Below are 25,013 nucleotides of genomic sequence, written 5' to 3'. Positions count from 1 at the left end.
TAAGGCCTCGTTCACATCTGCGTTGGGGTCCCGTTCTGGTGTTCCGTCCGAACGGGAACCTGAACAGACACAAACGGAAACCAACTGTGATGGAAACGGAAACCTCTGGATTCCTTTTGTGTCTGTTCAGGGTCCCGTTCGGACGGAACACCAGAACGGGACCCCAACGCAGATGTGAACGAGGCCTTAGCGCAGCTATTAAACGGTGTGTGTAAATACATTTGTTCTTTCCTATAACAATCGGCAGAATCGTGAATGCAGCTCTGGAGTATATAGCTCTGGATGACATCAGAACTCACTGTTTCTAGTTGTATTTAAAGGGTAACTAAACTTTCAAAAAACTTTTGATATGTCAGAAGTTTTGATCAGTGGGGGTCCGAGCACTGAGCCCCCGATCGACCGATCGCTAAAACGAAGCGACAGAATCACTCGGGTAAGCGCTGTACATATCATTAGATACAAAAGCTGAGCAGACAGTATCGCACATGATAGGCTTAGATACAGCAGCTAAGAAGTATCACTTCATGATAGCATGAGATACGCAGCTCAGCAGACAGTATCACACATGAACGAATTAGATACACAGATCAACAGACAGTATCACACATGATAGGATTAGATACACGGCTCAGCAGACAGTATCACACATGATAGGATTAGATACACAGCTCAGCAGACAGTATCACACATGAACGGATTAGATACACAGATCAACAGACAGTATCACACATGATAGGATTAGATACACAGCTCAGCAGACAGTATCACACATGATAGGATTAGATACACAGCTCAGCAGACAGTATCACACATGATAGGATTAGATACAGAGCTCAGCAGACAGTATCACACATGATAGGATTAGATACATAGCTCAGCAGACAGTATCACACATGATAGGATTAGATACACAGCTCAGCAGACAGTATCACACATGATAGGATTAGATACACAGCTCAGCAGACAGTATCACACATGATAGGATTAGATACACAGCTTAGCAGACAGTATCACAGGATAGCATTAGATACACTGTTTAGCAGACAGTGACACAGGATTAGATACACAGCTCAGCAGACAGTATCACACATGATAGGATTAGATACACAGCTCAGCAGACAGTATCACACATGATAGGATTAGATACACAGCTCAGCAGACAGTATCACACATGATAGAATTAGATACACGGCTCAGCAGACAGTATCACACATGACAGGATTAGATACACGGCTCAGCAGACAGTATCACATGATAGGATTTGATACACGGCTCAGCAGACAGTATCACACATTATAGGATTTGATACACGGCTCAGCAGACAGTATCACACATAGGATTTGATACACGGCTCAGCAGAGAGTATCACACATGATAGGATTAGATACACGGCTCAGCAGAGAGTATCACACATGACAGGATTTGATACACGGCTCAGCAGACAGTATCACACATGATAGGATTAGATACACAGCTCAGCAGACAGTATCACACATGATAGGATTAGATACACGGCTCAGCAGAGAGTATCACACATGACAGGATTTGATACACGGCTCAGCAGACAGTATCACACATAGGATTAGATACAGCAGACAGTATCACACATGATAGGATTAGAAACACGGCTCAGCACACAGTATCACACATGATAGGATTAGATACACAGCTCAGCAGACAGTATCACACATGATAGGCTTAGATACACAGCGCAGCAGACAGTATCACACATGATAGGCTTAGATACACAGCTCAGCAGACAGTATCACACATGACAGGATTAGATACACGGCTCAGCAGACAGTATCACACATGATAGGATTAGATACACAGCTCAGCAGACAGTATCTCACATGATAGGATTAGATACAGCAGCTCAGCAGACAGTATCACACATGATAGGATTAGATACACAGCTCTGCAGACAGTATCCCACATGATTGGATTAGATACAGCAGCTCAGCAGACAGTATCACACATGATAGGATTAGATATAGGGCTCAGCAGACAGTATCACACATGATTGGATTAGATACACAGCTCAGCAGACAGTATCACACATGATAGGATTAGATACAGCAGCTCAGCAGACAGTATCACACATGATAGGATTAGATACACAGCTCAGCAGACAGTATCACACATGATAGGATTAGATACATGGCTCAGCAGCCAGTATCACACATGATAGGCTTAGATACACAGCTCAGCAGACAGTATCACACATGATAGGATTAGATACAGCAGCTCAGCAGACAGTATCACACATGATAGGATTAGATACACAGCTCAGCAGACAGTATCACACATGATAGGATTAGATACATGGCTCAGCAGCCAGTATCACACATGATAGGCTTAGATACACAGCTCAGCAGACAGTATCACACATAACAGGATTTGATACACGGCTCAGCAGATAGTTTCACACATTATAGGATTAGATACACAGCTCAGCAGACAGTATCACACATGATAGGATTAGATACAGTGGCTCAGCAGACAGTATCACACATGATAGGATTAGATACACAGCTCAGCAGACAGTATCACACATGATAGGATTAGATACACAGCTCCGCAGACAGTATCACACATGACAGGATTAGCTACACGGCTCAGCAGACAGTATCACACATGACAGGATTAGATACACGGCTCAGCAGACAGTATCACACATGATAGGATTAGATACAGTGGCTCCGCAGACAGTATCACACATGACTGATTAGATACACGGCTCAGCAGACAGTATGACAGGATTAGATACACAGCTCAGCAGAGAGTATCACACATGACAGGATTTGATACACGGCTCAGCAGACAGTATCACACATGATAGGATTAGATACAGTGGCTCCGCAGACAGTATCACACATGACAGGATTAGATACACGGCTCAGCAGACAGTATCACACATGACAGGATTAGATACACGGCTCAGCAGACAGTATCACAGGATTAGATACACAGCTCAGCAGAGAGTATCACACATGACAGGATTTGATACACGGCTCAGCAGACAGTATCACACATGATAGGATTAGATACACGGCTCAGCAGACAGGATTAGATACAGCAGTCAGGTGACATGAGTCGGGGGTTGGACACTGCTCGGCAGGCCTCCGGCCTGGTGTGTGCTGCGCTGCGGCAGGGAGGGGGTTACATCTTGTTGTCACAGATCTGGGCCTTGTATTACACAGCTGAGCAGCCAGTCAGGAGGCAGGGAGGTCCCTACAACAGATCCCGCCCCCTCCTAATCCCTGACCAGCTGGAACATTACAATAGCACAGACAGGGCCCCCAGCAACAAAACCCCCTCCAGCAAGAGGCAGAGCCGTCACCCCCCTGTGCCCCCCGTCACCCCCTGCCCGCAGCTGCTCCAGGGACACGGCAGTATCTGCAGCATGCAATGACAAGAGGAGCCCCGGACAGACTGGGACAAGGTGAGACCTGATCCCTCTACTTTCTGTGTATAATCAGGGTCCTTTAAATGGTGCGGCGTCCGCGGGCACGTTACAGGGGTCTATAGGCTCCGCCGGCCCCGGTGCAGCTGCTGTACAATATATCCCGGCTATAGAATTCCCAATATACGGAAATATTACACCCGTGCGGTGGTCCGTCCATGACGGGAGTGTGGACTGCAGCGGAGGATGGGTGTCATAATAGTATCACACGGGCCAGGACCCCAGCCCCACACTGACCCCGACCCAGTAATAACGTCCGGTCATTATATATAGACATTATACAGCCTGAGCGATCACTGACCCCGACCCAGTAATAAAGCCCGGTCATTATATATAGAGACCTTATACAGCCTGAGCGATCACTGACCCCGACCCAGTAATAACGCCCGGACATTATATATAGAGACCTTATACAGCCTGAGCGATCACTGACCCCGACCCAGTAATAACGCCCGGTCATTATATATAGACATTATACAGCCTGAGCGATCACTGACCCCGACCCAGTAATAACGCCCGGACATTATATATAGAGACCTTATACAGCCTGAGCGATCACTGACCCCGACCCAGTAATAACGCCCTGTCATTATATATAGGGACATTATACAGCCTGAGCGATCACTGACCCCGGCCCAGTAATAACGCCCGGTCATTATATATAGAGACATTATACAGCCTGAGCGATCACTGACCCCGACCCAGTAATAACGCCCGGTCATTATATATAGAGACATTATACAGCCTGAGCGATCACTGACCCCGGCCCAGTAATAACGCCCGGTCATTATATATAGAGACCTTATACAGCCTGAGCGATCACTGACCCCGACCCAGTAATAACGCCCTGTCATTATATATAGAGACCTTATACAGCCTGAGAGATCACTGACCCTGACCCAGTAATAACGCCCGGACATTATATATAGAGACCTTATACAGCCTGAGCGATCACTGACCCCGGCACAGTAATAACGCCCGGTCATTATATATAGACATTATACAGCCTGAGCGATCACTGACCCCGACCCAGTAATAACGTCCGGTCATTATATATAGAGACATTATACAGCCTGAGCGATCACTGACCCCGACCCAGTAATAACGCCCGGTCATTATATATAGAGACATTATACAGCCTGAGCGATCACTGACCCCGACCCAGTAATAACGCCCGGTCATTATATATAGAGACCTTATACAGCCTGAGCGATCACTGACCCCGACCCAGTAATAACGCCCGGTCATTATATATAGAGACCTTATACAGCCTGAGCGATCACTGACCCCGGCACAGTAATAACGCCCGGTCATTATATATAGACATTATACAGCCTGAGCGATCACTGACCCCGACCCAGTAATAACGTCCGGTCATTATATATAGAGACATTATACAGCCTGAGCGATCACTGACCCCGACCCAGTAATAACGCCCCCCTTTTCATAATATTCAGAGAATCTCTAGTGACTGGTATAGTGCCAAGGGACTGGCGCAGGGCAAATGTGGTGCCTATTTTCAAAAAGGGCTCTAGGTCTTCCCCGGGTAATTATAGACCAGTAAGCTTAACATCCATCGTGGGGAAAATGTTTGAGGGGCTATTGAGGGACTATATACAGGATTATGTGACAATAAATAGCATTATAAGTGACAGCCAGCACGGTTTTACTAAGGACAGAAGTTGTCAAACTAACCTAATCTGTTTTTATGAAGAGGTGAGCAGAAGTCTAGACAGAGGGGCCGCTGTGGATATAGTGTTTATATGAGAGGAGAGCAGAAGCCTAGACAGAGGGGCCGCTGTGGATTTAGTGTTTTTGGACTTTGCAAAGGCATTTGACACTGTCCCCCATAGACGTCTAATGGGTAAATTAAGGACTATAGGTTTAGAAAATATAGTTTGTAATTGGATTGAGAATTGGCTCAAGGACCGTATCCAGAGAGTTGTGGTCAATGATTCCTACTCTGAATGGTCACCGGTTATAAGTGGTGTACTCCAGGGTTCAGTGCTGGGACCACTATTATTCAACTTATTTATTAATGATATAGAGGATGGGATTAATAGCACTATTTCTATTTTTGCAGATGACACCAAGCTATGCAATATAGTTCAGTCTATGGAAGATGTTTGTGAATTACAGGCAGATTTAAACAAACTAAGTGTTTGGGCGTCCACTTGGCAGATGAGGCTTAATGTAGATAAATGTAAAGTTATGCATCTGGGTACCAACAACCTGCAGCATCATATGTCCTAGGGGGAGCTACACTGGGGGAGTCACTTGTTGAGAAGGATCTGGGTGTAATAATCTGCAGCATCATATGTCCTAGGGGGAGCTACACTGGGGGAGTCACTTGTAGAGAAGGATCTGGGTGTAATAATCTGCAGCATCATATGTCCTAGGGGGCGCTACACTGGGGGATTCACTTGTTGAGAAGGATCTGGGTGTACTTGTAGATCATAAACTCAATAACAGCATGCAGTGTCAATCAGCTGCTTGTAAGGCCAGCAGGATATTGTCGTGTATTATAGAGGCCTGGACTCGCGGGACAGGGATGTAATATTGCCACTTACAAAGCATTAGTGAGGCCTCATCTAGAATATGCAGGTCAGTTCTGGGCTCCAGTTCATAGAAAGGAGGAAAAATACAAAGAAGAGCAACGAAGCTAATTAGGGGCGCGGAGAATCTAAGTTATGAGGAAAGATTGAAAGAATTAAACCTATTTAGCCTTGAAAAAAGACGACTAAGGGGGGACATGATTCACTTATATAAATATATTAATGGCACATACAAAAAATATGGTGAAATCTTGTTCCATGTAAAAACCCACTCAAAAAACAAGGGGGCGCTCCCTCCGTCTGGAGAAAAAAAGGTTCAACCTGCAGAGGCGACAAGTCTTCTTTACTGTGAGAACTGTGAATCTATGGAATAGTCACCGCAGGAGCCGTCACAGCAGGGACAGGAGACACCACAGGAGCCGTCACAGCAGGGACAGGAGATGGCTTTAAAAAAGGCTTAGATAATTTCCTAGAACAAAAAAATATTAGCTCCTATGTGTAGAAATTTTTCCTTCCCTTTTCCCTTCCCTTGGTTGAACTTGATGGACATGTGTCTTTTTTCAGCCGTACTAACTATGTAACTATGTAACTATGTAACTATGTAACTATGTAACTATGTAACTATGTAATATATAGGGACATTATACAGCCTGAGCGATCACTGACCCCGACCCAGTAATAACGTCCGGTCATTATATATAGACACATTATACAGCCTGAGCGATCACTGACCCCGACCCAGTAATAACGCCCGGACATTATATATAGAGACATTATACAGCCTGAGAGATGACTGACCCCGGCCCAGTAATAACGCCCGGTCATTATATATAGACATTATACAGCCTGAGAGATCACTGACCCTGACCCAGTAATAACGCCCTGTCATATATAGAGACATTATACAGCCTGAGCGATCACTGACCCCGACCCAGTAATAACGCCCGGACATTATATATAGAGACCTTATACAGCCTGAGAGATCACTGACCCTGACCCAGTAATAACGCCCTGTCATATATAGAGACATTATACAGCCTGAGCGATCACTGACCCCGACCCAGTAATAACGCCCGGACATTATATATAGAGACCTTATACAGCCTGAGAGATCACTGACCCTGACCCAGTAATAACGCCCTGTCATATATAGAGACATTCTACAGCCTGAGCGATCACTGACCCCGACCCAGTAATAACGCCCGGTCATTATATATAGAGACCTTATACAGCCTGAGAGATCACTGACCCCGACCCAGTAATAACGCCCGGACATTATATATAGAGACATTATACAGCCTGAGCGATCACTGACCCCGGCCCAGTAATAACGTCCGGTCATTATATATAGAGACATTATACAGCCTGAGCGATCACTGACCCTGACCCAGTAATAACGCCCTGTCATATATAGAGACATTATACAGCCTGAGAGATCACTGACCCCGACCCAGTAATAACGCCCGGACATTATATATAGAGACATTATACAGCCTGAGCGATCACTGACCCCGACCCAGTAATAACGTCCGGTCATTATATATAGAGACATTATACAGCCTGAGCGATCACTGACCCCGACCCAGTAATAACGCCCGGTCATTATATATAGAGACATTATACAGCCTGAGCGATCACTGACCCCGGCCCAGTAATAACGTCCGGTCATTATATATAGAGACCTTATACAGCCTGAGCGATCACTGACCCCGACCCAGTAATAACGTCCGGTCATTATATATAGAGACATTATACAGCCTGAGCGATCACTGACCCCGGCCCAGTAATAACGTCCGGTCATTATATATAGAGACATTATACAGCCTGAGCGATCACTGACCCCGACCCAGTAGTAACGTCCGGTCATTATATATAGAGACATTATACAGCCTGAGCGATCACTGACCCCGACCCAGTAGTAACGTCCGGTCATTATATATAGAGACCTTATACAGCCTGAGCGATCACTGACCCTGACCCAGTAATAACGCCCTGTCATATATAGAGACATTATACAGCCTGAGAGATCACTGACCCCGACCCAGTAATAACGCCCGGACATTATATATAGAGACATTATACAGCCTGAGCGATCACTGACCCCGACCCAGTAATAACGTCCGGTCATTATATATAGAGACATTATACAGCCTGAGCGATCACTGACCCCGACCCAGTAATAACGCCCGGTCATTATATATAGAGACATTATACAGCCTGAGCGATCACTGACCCCGGCCCAGTAATAACGCCCTGTCATTATATATAGAGACATTATACAGCCTGAGCGATCACTGACCCCGACCCAGTAATAACGCCCTGTCATTATATATAGAGACATTATACAGCCTGAGCGATCACTGACCCCGACCCAGTAATAACGCCCGGTCATTATATATAGAGACATTATACAGCCTGAGCGATCACTGACCCCGACCCAGTAATAACGTCCGGTCATTATATATAGGGACATTATACAGCCTGAGCGATCACTGACCCCGACCCAGTAGTAACGTCCGGTCATTATATATAGAGACATTATACAGCCTGAGCGATCACTGACCCCGACCCAGTAATAACGTCCGGTCATTATATATAGAAACATTATACAGCCTGAGCGATCACTGACCCCGACCCAGTAATAACGTCCGGTCATTATATATAGAGACCTTATACAGCCTGAGCGATCACTGACCCCGACCCAGTAGTAACGTCCGGTCATTATATATAGGGACATTATACAGCCTGAGCGATCACTGACCCCGACCCAGTAATAACGTCCGGTCATTATATATAGAAACATTATACAGCCTGAGCGATCACTGACCCCGACCCAGTAATAACGTCCGGTCATTATATATAGAGACCTTATACAGCCTGAGCGATCACTGACCCCGACCCAGTAATAACGCCCGGTCATTATATATAGAGACATTATACAGCCTGAGCGATCACTGACCCCGGCACAGTAATAACGCCCGGTCATTATATATAGAAACATTATACAGCCTGAGCGATCACTGACCCCGACCCAGTAATAACGTCCGGTCATTATATATATAGACATTCTACAGCCTGAGCGATCACTGACCCCGGCACAGTAATAACGCCCGGTCATTATATATATAGACATTCTACAGCCTGAGCGATCACTGACCCCGACCCAGTAATAACGCCCGGTCATTATATATAGAGACATTATACAGCCTGAGCGATCACTGACCCCGGCCCAGTAATAACGCCCGGTCATTATATATAGAGACATTATACAGCCTGAGCGATCACTGACCCCGACCCAGTAATAACGCCCTGTCATATATAGAGACATTCTACAGCCTGAGCGATCACTGACCCCGGCACAGTAATAACGCCCGGTCATTATATATAGAGACATTATACAGCCTGAGCGATCACTGACCCCGACCCAGTAATAACGCCCGGACATTATATATAGACATTATACAGCCTGAGCGATCACTGACCCCGACCCAGTAATAACGCCCGGTCATTATATATAGAGACATTATACAGCCTGAGCGATCACTGACCCCGACCCAGTAATAACGTCCGGTCATTATATATAGAGACCTTATACAGCCTGAGCGATCACTGACCCCGGCCCAGTAATAACGCCCGGTCATTATATATAGAGACATTATACAGCCTGAGCGATCACTGACCCCGGCCCAGTAATAACGTCCGGTCATTATATATAGAAACATTATACAGCCTGAGCGATCACTGACCCCGACCCAGTAATAACGTCCGGTCATTATATATAGGACATTATACAGCCTGAGCGATCACTGACCGCCCGGTCTTTATATATAGAGACATTATACAGCCTGAGCGATCACTGACCCAGGCCCAGTAATAACGCCCGGTCAGTATATATAGACATTATACAGCCTGAGAGATCACTGACCCCGACCCAGTAATAACGCCCGGTCCTTATATATAGACATTATACAGCCTGAGCGATCACTGACCCCGGCCCAGTAATAACGCCAGGTCAGTATATATAGAGACCTTATACAGCCTGAGCTATTACTGACCCCCCTCCCCCTGATAACGTCCGGTCATTATATCTATAGACATTATACAGCCTGAGAGATCACTGACCCCGACCTAGTAATAAAGCCCGGTCATTATATATAGGGACATTATACAGCCTGAGCGATCACTGACCCTGACCCAGTAATAAAGCCCGGTCATTATATAGAGACATTATACAGCCTGAGCGATCACTGACCTTGTATTGATCCTGTTTTACATCCGGTATTTTCCATCAAATCTGCAATCACTATTCTGCTGTTTTTTTATTGGAGACAGTCAGCAAGTTTGTGGACAGAACCCCTCCCCCGAACCGCTTAGCTGAGCTCCTACGATTCAGGGGGGCAGTTAGTTGTTCATACATCCGATATCTGTACTGTGCCTGGTGTACAGACGACCCTTTCTAGAATGCAAATCACTAGAGCAAGCACTGTACAGACGCTGAACAAGCCGGGAATGCTGGTAGATTTCAGCTCTGAAGAATTATGACTGCATCTCTGGAGTATAATATAGGCTGCAAATGCTCACTTGTCGTTGATCGCTTTTTTTATGAAGGCATAAAAATTGTATGCGGACAGCACGTCCCCTCATGTAAACGGCAGTGCTGACGACAATAATGTATCGTGTGTGAGAGGAGGAGGGACGAACGGAACCCCTCACCATCATTGCTATGTGACAATGATCGTAAATGAGCGCCGATCAACCTCCTATGTCGTCAATCAGCGCTCGTTACAGACGGTTTATCTGGCAATAGAAAAGAACCCTTAGGATCAGTAGGAGATAAAAATAAGTAATGTAATGTATGTACACAGTGACTCCACCAGCAGCATAGTGAGTGCAGCTCTGGAGTATAATACAGGATATAACTCAGGATCAGTACAGGATAAGTAATGTAATGTATGTACACAGTGACTCCACCAGCAGAATAGTGAGTGCAGCTCTGGAGTGTAACTCAGGATCAGTACAGGATAAGTAATGTATGTACACAGTGACTCCACCAGCAGAATAGTGAGTACAGCTCTGGAGTATAATACAGGATATAACTCAGGATCAGTACAGGATAAGTAATGTAATGTATGTACACAGTGACTCCACCAGCAGAATAGTGAGTGCAGCTCTGGAGTATAATACAGGATGTAACTCAGGATCAGTACAGGATAAGTAATGTAATGTATGTACACAGTGACTCCACCAGCAGAATAGTGAGTGCAGCTCTGGAGTATAATACAGGATATAACTCAGGATCAGTACAGGATAAGTAATGTAATGTATGTACACAGTGTCTCCACCGGCAGAATAGTGAGTGCAGCTCTGGAGTATAATACAGGATATAACTCAGGATCAGTACAGGATAAGTAATGTATGTACACAGTGACTCCACCAGCAGAATAGTGAGTGCAGCTCTGGAGTATAATACAGGATGTAACTCAGGATCAGTACAGGATAAGTAATGTAATGTATGTACACAGTGACTCCACCAGCATCATAGTGAGTGCAGCTCTGGAGTATAATACAGGATATAACTCAGGATCAGTACAGGATAAGTAATGTAATGTATGTACACAGTGACTACACCAGCAGAATAGTGAGTGCAGCTCTGGAGTATAATACAGGATGTAACTCAGGATCAGTACAGGATAAGTAATGTATGTACACAGTGACTCCACCAGCAGAATAGTGAGTGCAGCTCTGGAGTATAATACAGGATGTAACTCAGGATCAGTACAGGATAAGTAATGTAATGTATGTACACAGTGACTCCACCAGCAGAATAGTGAGTACAGCTCTGGAGTATAATACAGGATATAACTCAGGATTAGTACAGGATAAGTAATGTAATATATGTACACAGTGACTCCACCAGCAGAATAGTGAGTGCAGCTCTGGAGTATAATACAGGATGTAACTCAGGATCCGTACAGGATAAGTAATATAATGTATGTACACAGTGACTCCACCAGCAGAATAGTGAGTGCAGCTCTGGAATATAATACAGGATGTAATTTAAGAATACTACATCAGAAATAGTAAAGTTGTCTTCAGAGATACACTTTGAAGGATTTTCATAGTATGTATAATTTTATTAATTCAGAAATATTCCTTACTAAAGACTTCACGTTTTCCCAGGAGTGATCTTGTCTCTTGGACCCGGTAGGACGGTTCTGTTCTCACGTTATTGTTCCTGTACATTTGCAGATCTGTCAGTGATTTCTTCTACCAATCAGTTCTCTCTGTAGGGAGTGTAAGTTACGTCCTATTGTGGCTGACGTTATTATGTGGTCACTGGTTGTCGGGATCGCATCCCAGGAAGACTCCCCATGGCACTCCATCTGCCCCAAGGGGGACATGCTAGGGATCGGACCCATCACAGAGCTCGTCTGCTCTGCTGTCCCCTGCCATGATGAATCCGGAGCGGTCCGTGTTTTACCAACCCGGACCTGTTTAACTATGGTATTGCCAATATGGGCCTATCCTGGGAATCTTACCGGCAAGGTCCATGTAAAGAATAGGGGATTCCTTAGACTCCGCACCCTCTGTTTACCTGTGCCAACTCTATAAGGTCTCATTGATTTATCCTCTTTGCCTGCTGCCAAACCTCTCCTATGCTACAGTGAACTCCACTTTTGATAGGTTTGTATAGTGCCGCTGAAGTCTATAACTGTTCCACTCTGCTACTCTGCATCACAACTCCTCAGCGATCACTCTAGTGCCGACCTACACTAGACGGGACGGGCATCCAAGAACGCTCTTGGACTTACTGTCTGGATGGAGCGTAGCATTGGTATATGTCTGGCTCTATTATAAGGCTCTTGGAAGGTACTGATCCTCCTTGCGGAGATCCAGCTGGCAGTGCTCCCTGGGAAAAAAAAATATGCTAAATATTTTTTTCTCTCTCTACCTCTCTGGTGCCACCTATAAGTAGCTCTCCTGTAAGTGCACGACCCATTATACAATCTCGAAATGTGACTCTGGTTAATAGCCAAACCAGGGACCCCCCATCTATAGGCAGCGCGGTGTAGGGTTCTGGTTGGCTGAATGAGATGCCTCTGACGCAGCTTTTTGGAAGGTCCTGATTCTCCTTGCGGAAATCCAGATAACACACGGCTCTTGTGTACAACCAGAAGCTCTGACAGAGCCTCTCCGGTGATACCCGGCATATGGACGTGTATCAGGACTGTATCTAATCCGATCATGTTATACTGTCTACTGGGCTGCTGTATCTAATCCAATCATGTGTGATACTGTCTGTTGAGCTGTGTATCTAATCCTATCATGTGTGATACTGTCTGCTGAGCTGCTGTATCTAATCCTATCATGTGTGATACTGTCTGCTGAGCTGCTGTATCTAATCCTATCATGTGTGATACTGTCTGCTGAGCTGCTGTATGTAATCCTATCATGTGTGATACTGTCTGCTGAGCTGTGTATCTAATCCTATCATGTGTGATACTGTCTTCTGAGCCACTGTATCTAATCCTATCATGTGTGATACGGTCTGCTGAGCTGCTGTATCTAATCCCATGTGTGATGCTGTGTATCTAATCCTATCATGTGTGATGCTGTCTGCTGAGCCGCTGTATCTAAGCTTCTGGATAAAACGTCTTCCTTCAGACCGAGTCTTGTGCAGTTTATTTTGGTCTGGTTCTCGTGATGCTGGAACATCTGTATAATTAGAGGCTGCAGGCAGGGGGCGCTGTCTGTCGGTTCCCCCGCACTGTGTGATTGGTCGGGATGTGACATGAGGATCAGCTCAGCAGTGAGCAGCAGGTGGAGCAGGATGGCGTGTGAAGGCGACGTCCTCGTGTACCAGCAGTGCCGCATGACAAAGTCCTTACTGCACAGCAAACGCTGCCACTAATCTGGTGTCCGCTGTGGTTCTAGCGCAAATGACTCCCTTCTATTACTTTATAGGGAAGTCCTTCTATATACGCACGTGTTATATGTTCTGTTTTTATTAAATCGCCAGGGAGACCCCACAGATCGTCCCAGATGCTTTTCCCCATTTCTTCAATTATATCTGACTCCGGGAAACTGGGTGACAACCAATAAGGTCGCTGGCCGAGCTGGAGGTATCCCCACACTCTTGAGTGGCAATTGTACATTAGTTTGAGACTGTCCGAACGCCTATCAGGGCTCCGGGAAAGCTGGGTCGGTAGCTGTAATTATCCAGCGTTGCGCTTCTTCCTCCGCCATGATAACGCGCTGTGTGTTTACGGTCCTCGCAGCCTGTGCGTGGCGCCGGGTGACTCTCGGGTGACTGGTGTGTCCGGTGACGGGGGACAATGTATTTATAATATTCTGGAGAATGAAACGTGAGCTCCGGCCTTGTTATCTCATCACTGTAGTCGTCATCTGGGCCGGGGGTGAAGGATCGCTGCCCCGCCCTGACCGTGCATAACTAGGGAGGCCTCCTCCAGTATTGGCTTTATATATAAAGGGGGCCTCTAACTCCAGAGTCCAACACATGAAATGTAAAGAATCTGCCCAGTGGCCGATCTCAATTAGTGTGGACAACCCCTCCCCGTATGAAGGAAGCGGCGCAGCAGGGGCGCCCCAACTTCTGCCGGGACAGGTAAGTAATGGTGGGCACTGTGTGGCCGGCTCTGTTATGGTGGGGGCACTGTGTGGCCGGCTCTGTTATGGTGGGGGCACTGTGTGGCCGGCTCTGTTATGGTGGGGGCACTGTGTGGCCGGCTCTGTTATGGTGGGGGCACTGTGTGGCCGGCTCTGTTATGGAGGGGGCACTGTGTGGCCGGCTCTGTTATGGAGGGGGCACTGTGTGGCCGGCTCTGTTATGGGGGGGGCACTGTGTGGCCGGCTCTGTTATGGTGGGGGCACTGTGTGGCCGGCTCTGTTATGGAGGGGGCACTGTGTGGCCGGCTCTGTTATGGAGGGGACACTGTGTGGCCGGCTCTGTTATGGAGGGGGCACTGTGTGGCCGGCTCTGTTATGGAGGGGGCACTGTGTGGCCGGCTCTGTTATGGAGGGGGCACTGTGTGGCCGGCTCTGTTATGGAGGGGGCACTGTGTGGCCGGCTCTGTTATGGAGGGGGCACTGTGTGGCCGGCTCTGTTATGGAGGGGGCACTGTGTGGCTGGCTCTGTTATGGAGGGGGCACTGTGTGGCTGGCTCTGTTATGGAGGGGGCACTGTGTGGCTGGCTCTGTTATGGAGGGGGCACTGTGTGGCCGGCTCTGTTATGGAGGGGGCACTGTGTGGCCGGCTCTGTTATGGAGGGGGCACTGTGTGGCCGGCTCTGTTATGGAGGGGGCACTGTGTGGCCGGCTCGGTTATGGAGGGGGCACTGTGTGGCCGGCTCGGTTATGGAGGGGGCACTGTGTGGCCGGCTCTGTTATGGAGGGGGCACTGTGTGGCCGGCTCTGTTATGGAGGGGGCACTGTGTGGCCGGCTCTGTTATGGAGGGGGCACTGTGTGGCCGGCTCTGTTATGGAGGGGGCACTGTGTGGCCGGCTCTGTTATGGAGGGGGCACTGTGTGGCCGGCTCTGTTATGGAGGGGGCACTGTGTGGCCGGCTCTGTTATGGAGGGGGCACTGTGTGGCCGGCTCTGTTATGGAGGGGGCACTGTGTGGCCGGCTCTGTTATGGAGGGGGCACTGTGTGGCCGGCTCTGTTATGGAGGGGGCACTGTGTGGCCGGCTCTGTTATGGAGGGGGCACTGTGTGGCCGGCTCTGTTATGGAGGGGGCACTGTTTCTAGTAGTATAACCGGCACTCCCAAGTGTGGCCCTTCATACTGGTACAATCTGGGCCCTTCGAATAGTCTGTGATCTCTATAAAGGAAGAACCCCCCCCCCCCCTCAGAATATCCCCCATAAACCAGAGAGGAGGGGGTCTCTGGATAGGACAGTTATTGTACCAAGCACAAATTAATGTAGAGGGTCCCGATCGAGAGACCCCCTCTATCTGCTGGACAATCCCGTTCTATGTTGAGGGGCCCCGGGGACCTGTGTAATGATCAGCGTGTTACCTGCCGTTTCATACCCCAAAAAAAGAAAGAAATAAGGGCCCTAATTGCAGAACCCCCTGCCTAAAGGTTGCTGTAGAAGATAGCCCCCCCCCCCATAAGAACCCTTCCATCGATGGACCCCTATAAGGGTCCCCGTCACTGATAGGGGTCCTTATGGGTAAGCAATCCACAATAGGGGCTCTTATGGGGGCTATCCCTGCTAGAAGCCTTTATGGAGGGGCTGTCATGGATGCCCCCCCATAATGGCCCTTTCGTGGATAGACCCCCATAATGGCCCTGTCGCCTGCTGTTGTCCGCCCTTCACGGGTCTGAGTAGATGGCGGCTGTTTCCGGCTCATTGTGAGTCACTTTCTAATTACCAGTGAAGTGTTCCCTCAGCTATGTATGAATGCAGTCGCCCCACATATCACCGGGTGGTGGCCCAGCGGGCGGCACGGAGGTCACACGTGTCAGGGCCAAAGTGCCACCTCCAGTTTTAACCCTCGCACGACTCCTAATCTATTCCCTACATGTAAAGCTACGCTCGATCCATAGATATGATTTATTTTCTAACATTCGCTCTATATTCGGCTTTTTCCATATGGAATTGTTATGGTCGTGTGAATGACGCCGCTTACTCTGTGGGATTTAAAGGGGAAGTCCATGAACGACGCACCACAAGTGCTCTAATGTTTCTAGGTATTTTTTTCAACTTTATCCCCATGAGCAGATATCAGAGACGGCAATGGAGGACGCCGCCGAGATCCTGTCATATGAAACGTGTGTACATTGTTAGAATTCTATTTCCCCTTTAAAAGTTAGAGGACGGCCGTGTGGCGGCTTTTGCCCGGGTCGGCCGTGTGGCGGCTTTTGCCCCTGTCGCCCGGGTCGGCCGTGTGGCGGCTTTTGCCCCTGTCGCCCGGGTCGGCCGTGTGGCGGCTTTTGCCCCTGTCGCCCGGGTCGGCCGTGTGGCGGCTTTTGCCCCTGTTGCCCGGGTCGGCCGTGTGGCGGCTTTTGCCCCTGTTGCCCGGGTCGGCCGTGTGGCGGCTTTTGCCCCTGTCGCCCGGGTCGGCCGTGTGGCGGCTTTTGCCCCTGTCGCCCGGGTCGGCCGTGTGGCGGCTTTTGCCCCTGTCGCCCGGGTCGGCCGTGTGGCGGCTTTTGCCCCTGTCGCCCGGGTCGGCCGTGTGGCGGCTTTTGCCCCTGTCGCCCGGGTCGGCCGTGTGGCGGCTTTTGCCCCTGTCGCCCGGGTCGGCCGTGTGGCGGCTTTTGCCCCTGTCGCCCGGGTCGGCCGTGTGGCGGCTTTTGCCCCTGTCGCCCGGGTCGGCCGTGTGGCGGCTTTTGCCCCTGTCGCCCGGGTCGGCCGTGTGGCGGCTTTTGCCCCTGTCGCCCGGCTCGGCCGTGTGGCGGCTTTTGCCCCTGTCGCCCGGCTCGGCCGTGTGGCGGCTTTTGCCCCTGTCGCCCGGCTCGGCCGTGTGGCGGCTTTTGCCCCTGTCGCCCGGCTCGGCCGTGTGGCGGCTTTTGCCCCTGTCGCCCGGCTCGGCCGTGTGGCGGCTTTTGCCCCTGTCGCCCGGCTCGGCCGTGTGGCGGCTTTTGCCCCTGTCGCCCGGCTCGGCCGTGTGGCGGCTTTTGCCCCTGTCGCCCGGGTCGGCCGTGTGGCGGCTTTTGCCCGGGTCGGCCGTGTGGCGGCTTCTGCCCCTGTCGCGCGGGACGGCCGCGTGGCGGCTTCTGCCCCTGTCGCGCGGGACGGCCGCGTGGCGGCTTCTGCCCCTGTCGCGTGGGACGGCCGCGTGATGCCCATTCAGGGCTTCTGCCTCTGTGACATACAACGATCAGTGTAACTCTGGCGGGACGGTTATATAACGCCCATTTCTTTTACCGCCGTTAACGTGGTCTAGTGATTCCTGTGATTAACCCTTTATTGGCAGATTTTTCATTGTGTTGTCTCTATACAGTATACGGTTAATGCCGCTGTCTCCGTGACTGGTGATTATATCCCGTGTTGTGGTTGGTTGCTGTGAGCCGGGTGGAGTTTGTCGCTTGATGTCCTCAGGCGGCGGCTGGAGTGTAATCCTGCAGATTGTAATCACCTGGAGTCGGTGCAGACAGGTGACAGCAGCGGGCGGGCTGACAGGAGGATCACACGAATCCCTGGCACTGAGACTGGCAGGTAAAGCTGAACGTCGTGTCTATAGTCCTCCTGAAGGACTGCGGGAGGACTGGACCCATCACTCTGTCCCATAGATTACAATGGGTGAATCGATTCGCCAATTACTCGCTTCAATTGATCCAATGGCGAATTGATTCGCAAGTCATAAAAACGTAAATAGCGCAAAAAATCTATTTTTTTTTTGTCTGCGGTGTTTGGCCACTTTTGCCCGTTTTGGGAGATTTTACGGTCGGGTTTCCTACGCGAGGCTGACCGCTAACTGATATATGAGGATTTACCTATTGGATATTTTTTCGCCAGCGTATTTTTCAGGGGAAGGTTTCGGCAATAGTCTCCCGTGTAGGGTGCTATAGGCCGGTTTTAAAAGACGCTAACGGGCTGATATGTTTATGGGGTGATGGCTGACGGAATGGTCTAACGTGATACAGCCGACTGCGCTCTGCTTAAAGGAGAACTCCACTTTTGTACAACGATTTACAGCCTTCCGTAGTGATGATCTACATAAAATGTTTAGTAACTTTCTGAATACTTTGCTCTACATATCTGGTACTGATCTTGAGTTATATCAGGTCTTCTACTCTAATCACATCCAAAGCTGCATTCAAAAATCTGCTGATTTCCTCTTCTCAGAACATTGTGGATCTCCGGTGACAGTTACATAGTTAAAGCTAAGCTGTTCGGTCAAACTCGCTATCTTTTTTATTTTATTTATTTTTTTAAGTTGCGACCAGCAGAATTTTGAAAGCAGCTCTGGGTGTGACTAGAGAAGATGACTTGAAAAAGACAAATAGAAAACAATGGTAAAGTACGGCACTTGCGAAGGTACTAAACTTCATGTATATCTGAAATGTTGAAAGCGGGATTACACTGGATAAGGTCCCTTTGTTGCTATTGAATATTCAGGAGTCCGAGAAAGCTGGGTCACCCTCCCCCTCTTGGAGACGTATTAACACAATGGTTGTCACCCAGCTTTTCCACAGTCAGAAAAAAAATTAGGCGTTTCTGATTTCTATCAATCTTAGGGGGAAATGTTCATTTAAAGAAGTATAAATAAAGTTGATTGAAGGAAACGCAATAGATAGACATTCCTCATCTGTGTCACTCGCCATAGTCACCGTCCCCCGTCTGTAGCAGCGGGTCCTGATAACTGCCCCCGGGGGCAAAATGTTGACATATAATACATTACAGATTGTGAGCACGTGCTTTGTTCTCTTCAATAAACTTTATTTATACCGTCCTGGATCGCCCCTTTAAGGGCCCCTACTTTGTGTCTGGCCATAATACAGGATACGTGAATCTGGGAGGGTGTCCGGGAGCCGGGGTGACTCTTTATACGTCACCTCTTACACTTGTTTATCCGGAGTGCACGTGGCCTGTGTCACTGTCACTTGGCTGCCGGCCAGAACACGGTGTGCCCTCAGCCTGGGAGAATCGCTGCTTGTGGATCTCCAGGAAAAGCTAAGAATAATCCTGGTTATATCCCCGGGATCGGACGGGCGTAACGATTCTACACTCTGGTCCAGTGTATAGTCAGACATTACAATCTGTGCCCCCCCCCCCCCCCGTATCCCCGGGGTCCCCATAGTGCAATGTACAGGGACAAGCCGCGTCCTGTCAACTCCGCATATAGGACTGTATTTACAATTAGCTGGCTTTATCCCGGCACCGACGTCACATTTCCCAGCATTCCCTGCTGGTTCAGTGTCTGTTCTGGACTCCAATCATCTCCAGAGCTGCGCCCACAATTCTGCTAGCTTATTCATGATGGCCCTGACGTCCCATCCTCCAGGGTCTTCTGCTGGTTCAGTGTCTGTTCTGGACTCCAATCATCTCCAGAGCTGCACTCCGAATTCTGCTGGCTTTTTCTTGGCACTGACCTCGCATCTCCCTGCGTCGCCTGCTGGTTCAGGGTCCATACAGGTCGTGCTCCATTGTATATTGTGGGAGATGATTTCACCACATCATAGCCTGATGTAGGAAAAGAACAGAGGTTTTTGCATTTTAGGCTCTTCGCTAAGCTGGTAGGGGTGTTTCTGGCATATTGCATGTGACTTCCAGCAGAATTATTAATGCAGCTTTGGATGTGAGTGGAGTATAATATAATAATCATTTATCGGTTAACCTCCGTGATTGTTTGTGTTCTCAGCTGAGCTGGAGTGGGCGATGTCTTGAGAATGGAGCCTCAGGAGCAATTCCGAGAGTATCAGAGGTTAGAAGACTTCGAGGAGGATTCACCGCCAGGAGAGGACGACTTACTGGTGCATGTCCCAGAAGCCGTCAAAGGTGGGAGTCCGGCTAGAAACTGGCGCGGTCAATGGTCCTCCTGCGTTATAGCGACAGAGACTTCTTGTGTATTTGACCCTTTTATGGCCCTAGTCATTTACATTACAAATTTGGTGCCGTTCCGGCATCGTCAGACATTGGAATCCCCTCCGTCAGTGCTGTGTGATGACGTGTCATCCAGTACTGTCACATGACTGGTCACAGCGGTGACGCCACTATGGATGACACGTTCTGGCGCAGCGATGGCAGCAGTAAGGACACTATGGACGAAGCCCATACATTGTGTTACGCCTGTTGTATGGGGCCGAGGGACGGGACATGACACCGCGATTATCTCTCTGCCGTTTATTGAAACGCTGTGTCAGGCTCCGCCCCCTCAGCCGTTGTACTAGGTAAAATACTATTTAGCAGTTTTGTCCGGAGTGTTCCTTTAAGTCATGACTGTATTTAATTATTCGCCCTGGATTAGAGGGGTATTCCCATATGAGACACTTATGGCATGGCCACAGGATATTCCATTAATGGGTGCAAGTTGCACCGCGGTACCCCCACATCCAGACGGAGAGGTGGCTGCCCATGTGAGCGTCTCTCCTTTCACTTCTATGGGAGTTACGGAAACAGCCGAGACAAGTGACGACCTCTAAAAGAAAGGACGGAGAGAAAAAGTTGCAGGACGGTGCTGTTGACTGAGGTCTGAGGCTAAAAAGTTGCAGGACGGTGCTGTGGACTGAGGTCTGAGGCTAAAAAGTTGCAGGACGGTGCTGTGGACTGAGGTCTGAGGCTAAAAAGTTGCAGGACGGTGCTCGTGACTAAAGTTTTAGGCTTTGTCCTTTGTGTCTCATGTTTCTTTCCTTCCCCCTCCAGACTCCTGGCATCACATTAAGAACTTGGACAACTTTTTCACCAAGATATCCTTTCCAGCGAAACCTACAGTTACCACACAAGCTGCGTAAAACGTTCCGGGGGACGGATGAGGGTTTGTTGGAAAAAGATTCCCAGGCCCAATAATCTCTCCTAACGAAGAAGCTCAAGGACTTGCTCCGTCTATCACAGCTTGGAAGGGGGGGGGGGGGGGGGAGTCACCCGTCTTTCCCAGACCCCTGACATTCAGTAATACAAACCCTGCTCCGACATCGCTGCAGGAATCTGTGACCAGACCAGTGGGAGAAGTGATATAATAAGACACGGCTGACTAGATCATTTCTCCACCAGACAGTAGGGGGCGACTCAGGGATCTATATTTATGGGGGGGTATATTTTTCTTCTGTTATTTGCGGGGGGCACGGTCTTGGAAATCCCTGGGAGTATACAAGTACATGTAATGATGCTGCCCCCTGGTGGTGGAGCGGCTTCGCTGACAGTTCTTGAGTCTTTTTATACTTTTCCTTGACCGCACGCTGCACGTTTATCACTTTCACCAGAAGAATGGCTTCGCCTGCATGGTGCTGTCCGACTTCTTTGAACTTATGTAAGTAGAAACCTCTCCCTTATTAATTCTTCAGATCTGATCTGCAATTGTTTACCCTTCTGGTGTATCTAATCCTATCATGTGTGATACTGTCTGCTGAGCTCTGTATCTAATCCTATCATGTGTGATACTGTCTGCTGAGCCTCTGTATCTAATCCTATCATGTGTGATACTGTCTGCTGAGCCTCTGTATCTAATCCTATCATGTGTGATACTGTCTGCTAAGCTCTGTATCTAATCCTATCATGTGTGATACTGTCTGCTGAGCTCTGTATCTAATCCTATCATGTGTGATACTGTCTGCTGAGCTATGTATCTAATCCTATCATGTGTGATACTGTCTGCTGAGTCACTGTATCTAATCCTATCATGTGTGATACTGTCTGCTGAGTTGGTCTGATTGTCTATTAGCCACCCCTCCCTGGATCTATGTCCTTACACTTGTGGCTGGTGTAGATTGTAAGCTCTTGGGGTCTCTCCTTGTGTAATATCTGCCCCCGTTTTACCTCCTTTGCAGCCAGTTCCTGTTTGTCGTTACGTTCACCACCTTCTTGTTTCACTGTGTGGAATACGACGTCCTCTTTGCCAATAAACCTGTCAACCACACGCACTCAGGGGTCAATCCCGACCGAAACAAGGTGACCCTGACCGATGCCATTCTGTCTGCCCAGCAATGTGCCCTCAGGTATGTGCCATGATCAGAACGAATATTCCTTATCTAGTAATGTAAAACCGTCATCTTCGTTATATATTGTCTGTATACAGTGACTCCACCAGCAGAATAGTGAGTGCAGCTCTGGAGTATAATACAGGATGTAACTCAGGATCAGTACAGGATAAGTAATGTAATGTATGTACACAGTGACTCCAGCAGCAGAATAGCGAGTGCAGCTCTGGAGTATAATACAGGATATAACTCAGGATCAGTACAGGATAAGTAATGTAATGTATGTACACAGTGACTCCACCAGAAGAATAGTGAGTGCAGCTCTGGAGTATAATACAGGATGTAACTCAGGATCAGTACAGAATAAGTAATGTAATGTATGTACACAGTGACTCCACCTGCAGAATAGTGAGTGCAGCTCTGGAGTATAATACAGGATGTAACTCAGGATCAGTACAGGATAAGTAATGTATGTACACAGTGACTCTACCAGCAGAATAGTGAGTGCAGCTCTGGAGTATAATACAGGATGTAACTCAGGATCAGTACAGGATAAGTAATGTAATGTATGTACACAGTGACTCCACCAGCAGAATAGTGAGTGCAGCTCTGGAGTATAATACAGGATGTAACTCAGGATCAGTACAGGATAAGTAATGTAATGTATGTACACAGTGACTTCACCAGCAGAATAGTGAGTGCAGCTCTGCAGTATAATACAGGATGTAACTCAGGATCAGTACAGGATAAGTAATGTATGTACACAGTGACTCCACCAGCAGAATAGTGAGTGCAGCTCTGGAGTATAATACAGGATGTAACTCAGGATCAGTACAGGATAAGTAATGTATGTACACAGTGATTCCACCAGCAGAATAGTGAGTGCAGCTCTGCAGTATAATACAGGATGTAACTCAGGATCAGTACAGGATAAGTAATGTAATGTATGTACACAGTGACTCCACCAGCAGAATAGTGAGTGCAGCTCTGGAGTATAATACAGGATGTAACTCAGGATCAGTACAGGATAAGTAATGTAATGTATGTACACAGTGATTCCACCAGCAGAATAGTGAGTGCAGCTGTGCAGTATAATACAGGATGTAACTCAGGATCAGTACAGGATAAGTAATGTAATGTATGTACACAGTGACTCCACCAGCAGAATAGTGAGTGCAGCTCTGGAGTATAATACAGGATATAACTCAGGATCAGTACAGGATAAGTAATGTAATGTATGTACACAGTGACTCCACCAGCAGAATAGTGAGTGCAGCTCCGGAGTATAATACAGGATATAACTCAGGATCAGTACAGGATAAGTAATGTAATGTATGTACACAGTGACTCCACCAGCAGAATAGTGAGTGCAGCTCTGGAGTATAATACAGGATGTAACTCAGGATCAGTACAGGATAAGTAATGTAATGTATGTACACAGTGACTCCACCAGCAGAATAGTGAGTGCAGCTCTGGAGTATAATACAGGATGTAACTCAGGATCAGTACAGGATAAGTAATGTAATGTATGTACACAGTGACACCACCAGCAGAATAGTGAGTGCAGCTCTGGAGTATAATACAGGATGTAACTCAGGATCAGTACAGGATAAGTAATGTATGTACACAGTGACTCCACCAGCAGAATAGTGAGTGCAGCTCTGGAGTATAATACAGGATGTAACTCCGGATCAGTACAGGATAAGTACTGTAATGTATGTACACAGTGACTCCACCAGCAGAATAGTGAGTGCAGCTCTGGAGTATAATACAGGATATAACTCAGGATCAGTACAGGATAAGTAATGTAATGTATGTACATAGTGACTCCACCAGCAGAATAGTGAGTGCAGCTCTGGAGTATAATACAGGATGTAACTCCAGATCAGTACAGGATAAGTAATGTAATGTATGTACACAGTGACTCCACCAGCAGAATAGTGAGTGCAGCTCTGGAGTATAATACAGGATATAACTCAGGATCAGTACAGGATAAGTAATGTAATGTATGTACACAGTGACTCCACCAGCAGAATAGTGAGTGCAGCTCTGGAGTATAATACAGGATGTAACTCAGGATCAGTACAGGATAAGTAATGTAATGACTGTGCTCAGTGATTTATATGATCATTAATTCCAGTCTATTGCTCGTTTGCTTCCATGTGTAGGATTCAGGAAAGCGGCTGGATCATCTTCCTTCTTGTCATGGCGGCCATTTTCTGGCTTTACCGGCTGATTAAGATGTTCTGTAATCTTCTGAGTTACTGGGAGATCCGAAAGTTCTACATCCGAGCCCTGAAAATCCCCTCGGTGAGTGGTCGCCGGGTGTCGTGCTCGGTGCTGTACGTCTCGTCGCCGCACTGTACTCCATCTGTATATGGTAATTGTT

The 25,013-nt window shown here is 47.9% G+C and overlaps 1 protein-coding gene across 2 annotated transcripts in view; it reads left to right on the top strand.

The window, feature by feature from the left end:
- The window catches only part of LOC142652225 (autophagy-related protein 9A-like), a 36,625-nt gene that overhangs the window by 484 nt on the left and 11,128 nt on the right, over positions 1–25,013 (top strand). The window contains exons 1-6 of one of the 2 annotated variants that reach the window (XM_075827825.1): positions 3,089–3,445; positions 20,353–20,489; positions 21,354–21,397; positions 21,893–21,957; positions 22,475–22,642; positions 24,793–24,934. In XM_075827825.1, the coding sequence (XP_075683940.1) occupies positions 20,381–20,489; positions 21,354–21,397; positions 21,893–21,957; positions 22,475–22,642; positions 24,793–24,934 (528 nt within the window). In that variant the 5' untranslated portion in view covers positions 3,089–3,445; positions 20,353–20,380. Of the gene's footprint in view, positions 1–3,088; positions 3,446–20,352; positions 20,490–21,353; positions 21,398–21,892; positions 21,958–22,474; positions 22,643–24,792; positions 24,935–25,013 lie in introns of those variants that run through there. The other variant, XM_075827827.1, reaches the window with a different exon arrangement.

The sequence above is a fragment of the Rhinoderma darwinii genome, chromosome 5 (assembly GCF_050947455.1).
Source record: "Rhinoderma darwinii isolate aRhiDar2 chromosome 5, aRhiDar2.hap1, whole genome shotgun sequence".
Classification (NCBI taxonomy): Eukaryota; Metazoa; Chordata; class Amphibia; order Anura; family Rhinodermatidae; genus Rhinoderma; species Rhinoderma darwinii.
This window is presented reverse-complemented; position numbering and strand designations above follow the sequence as displayed.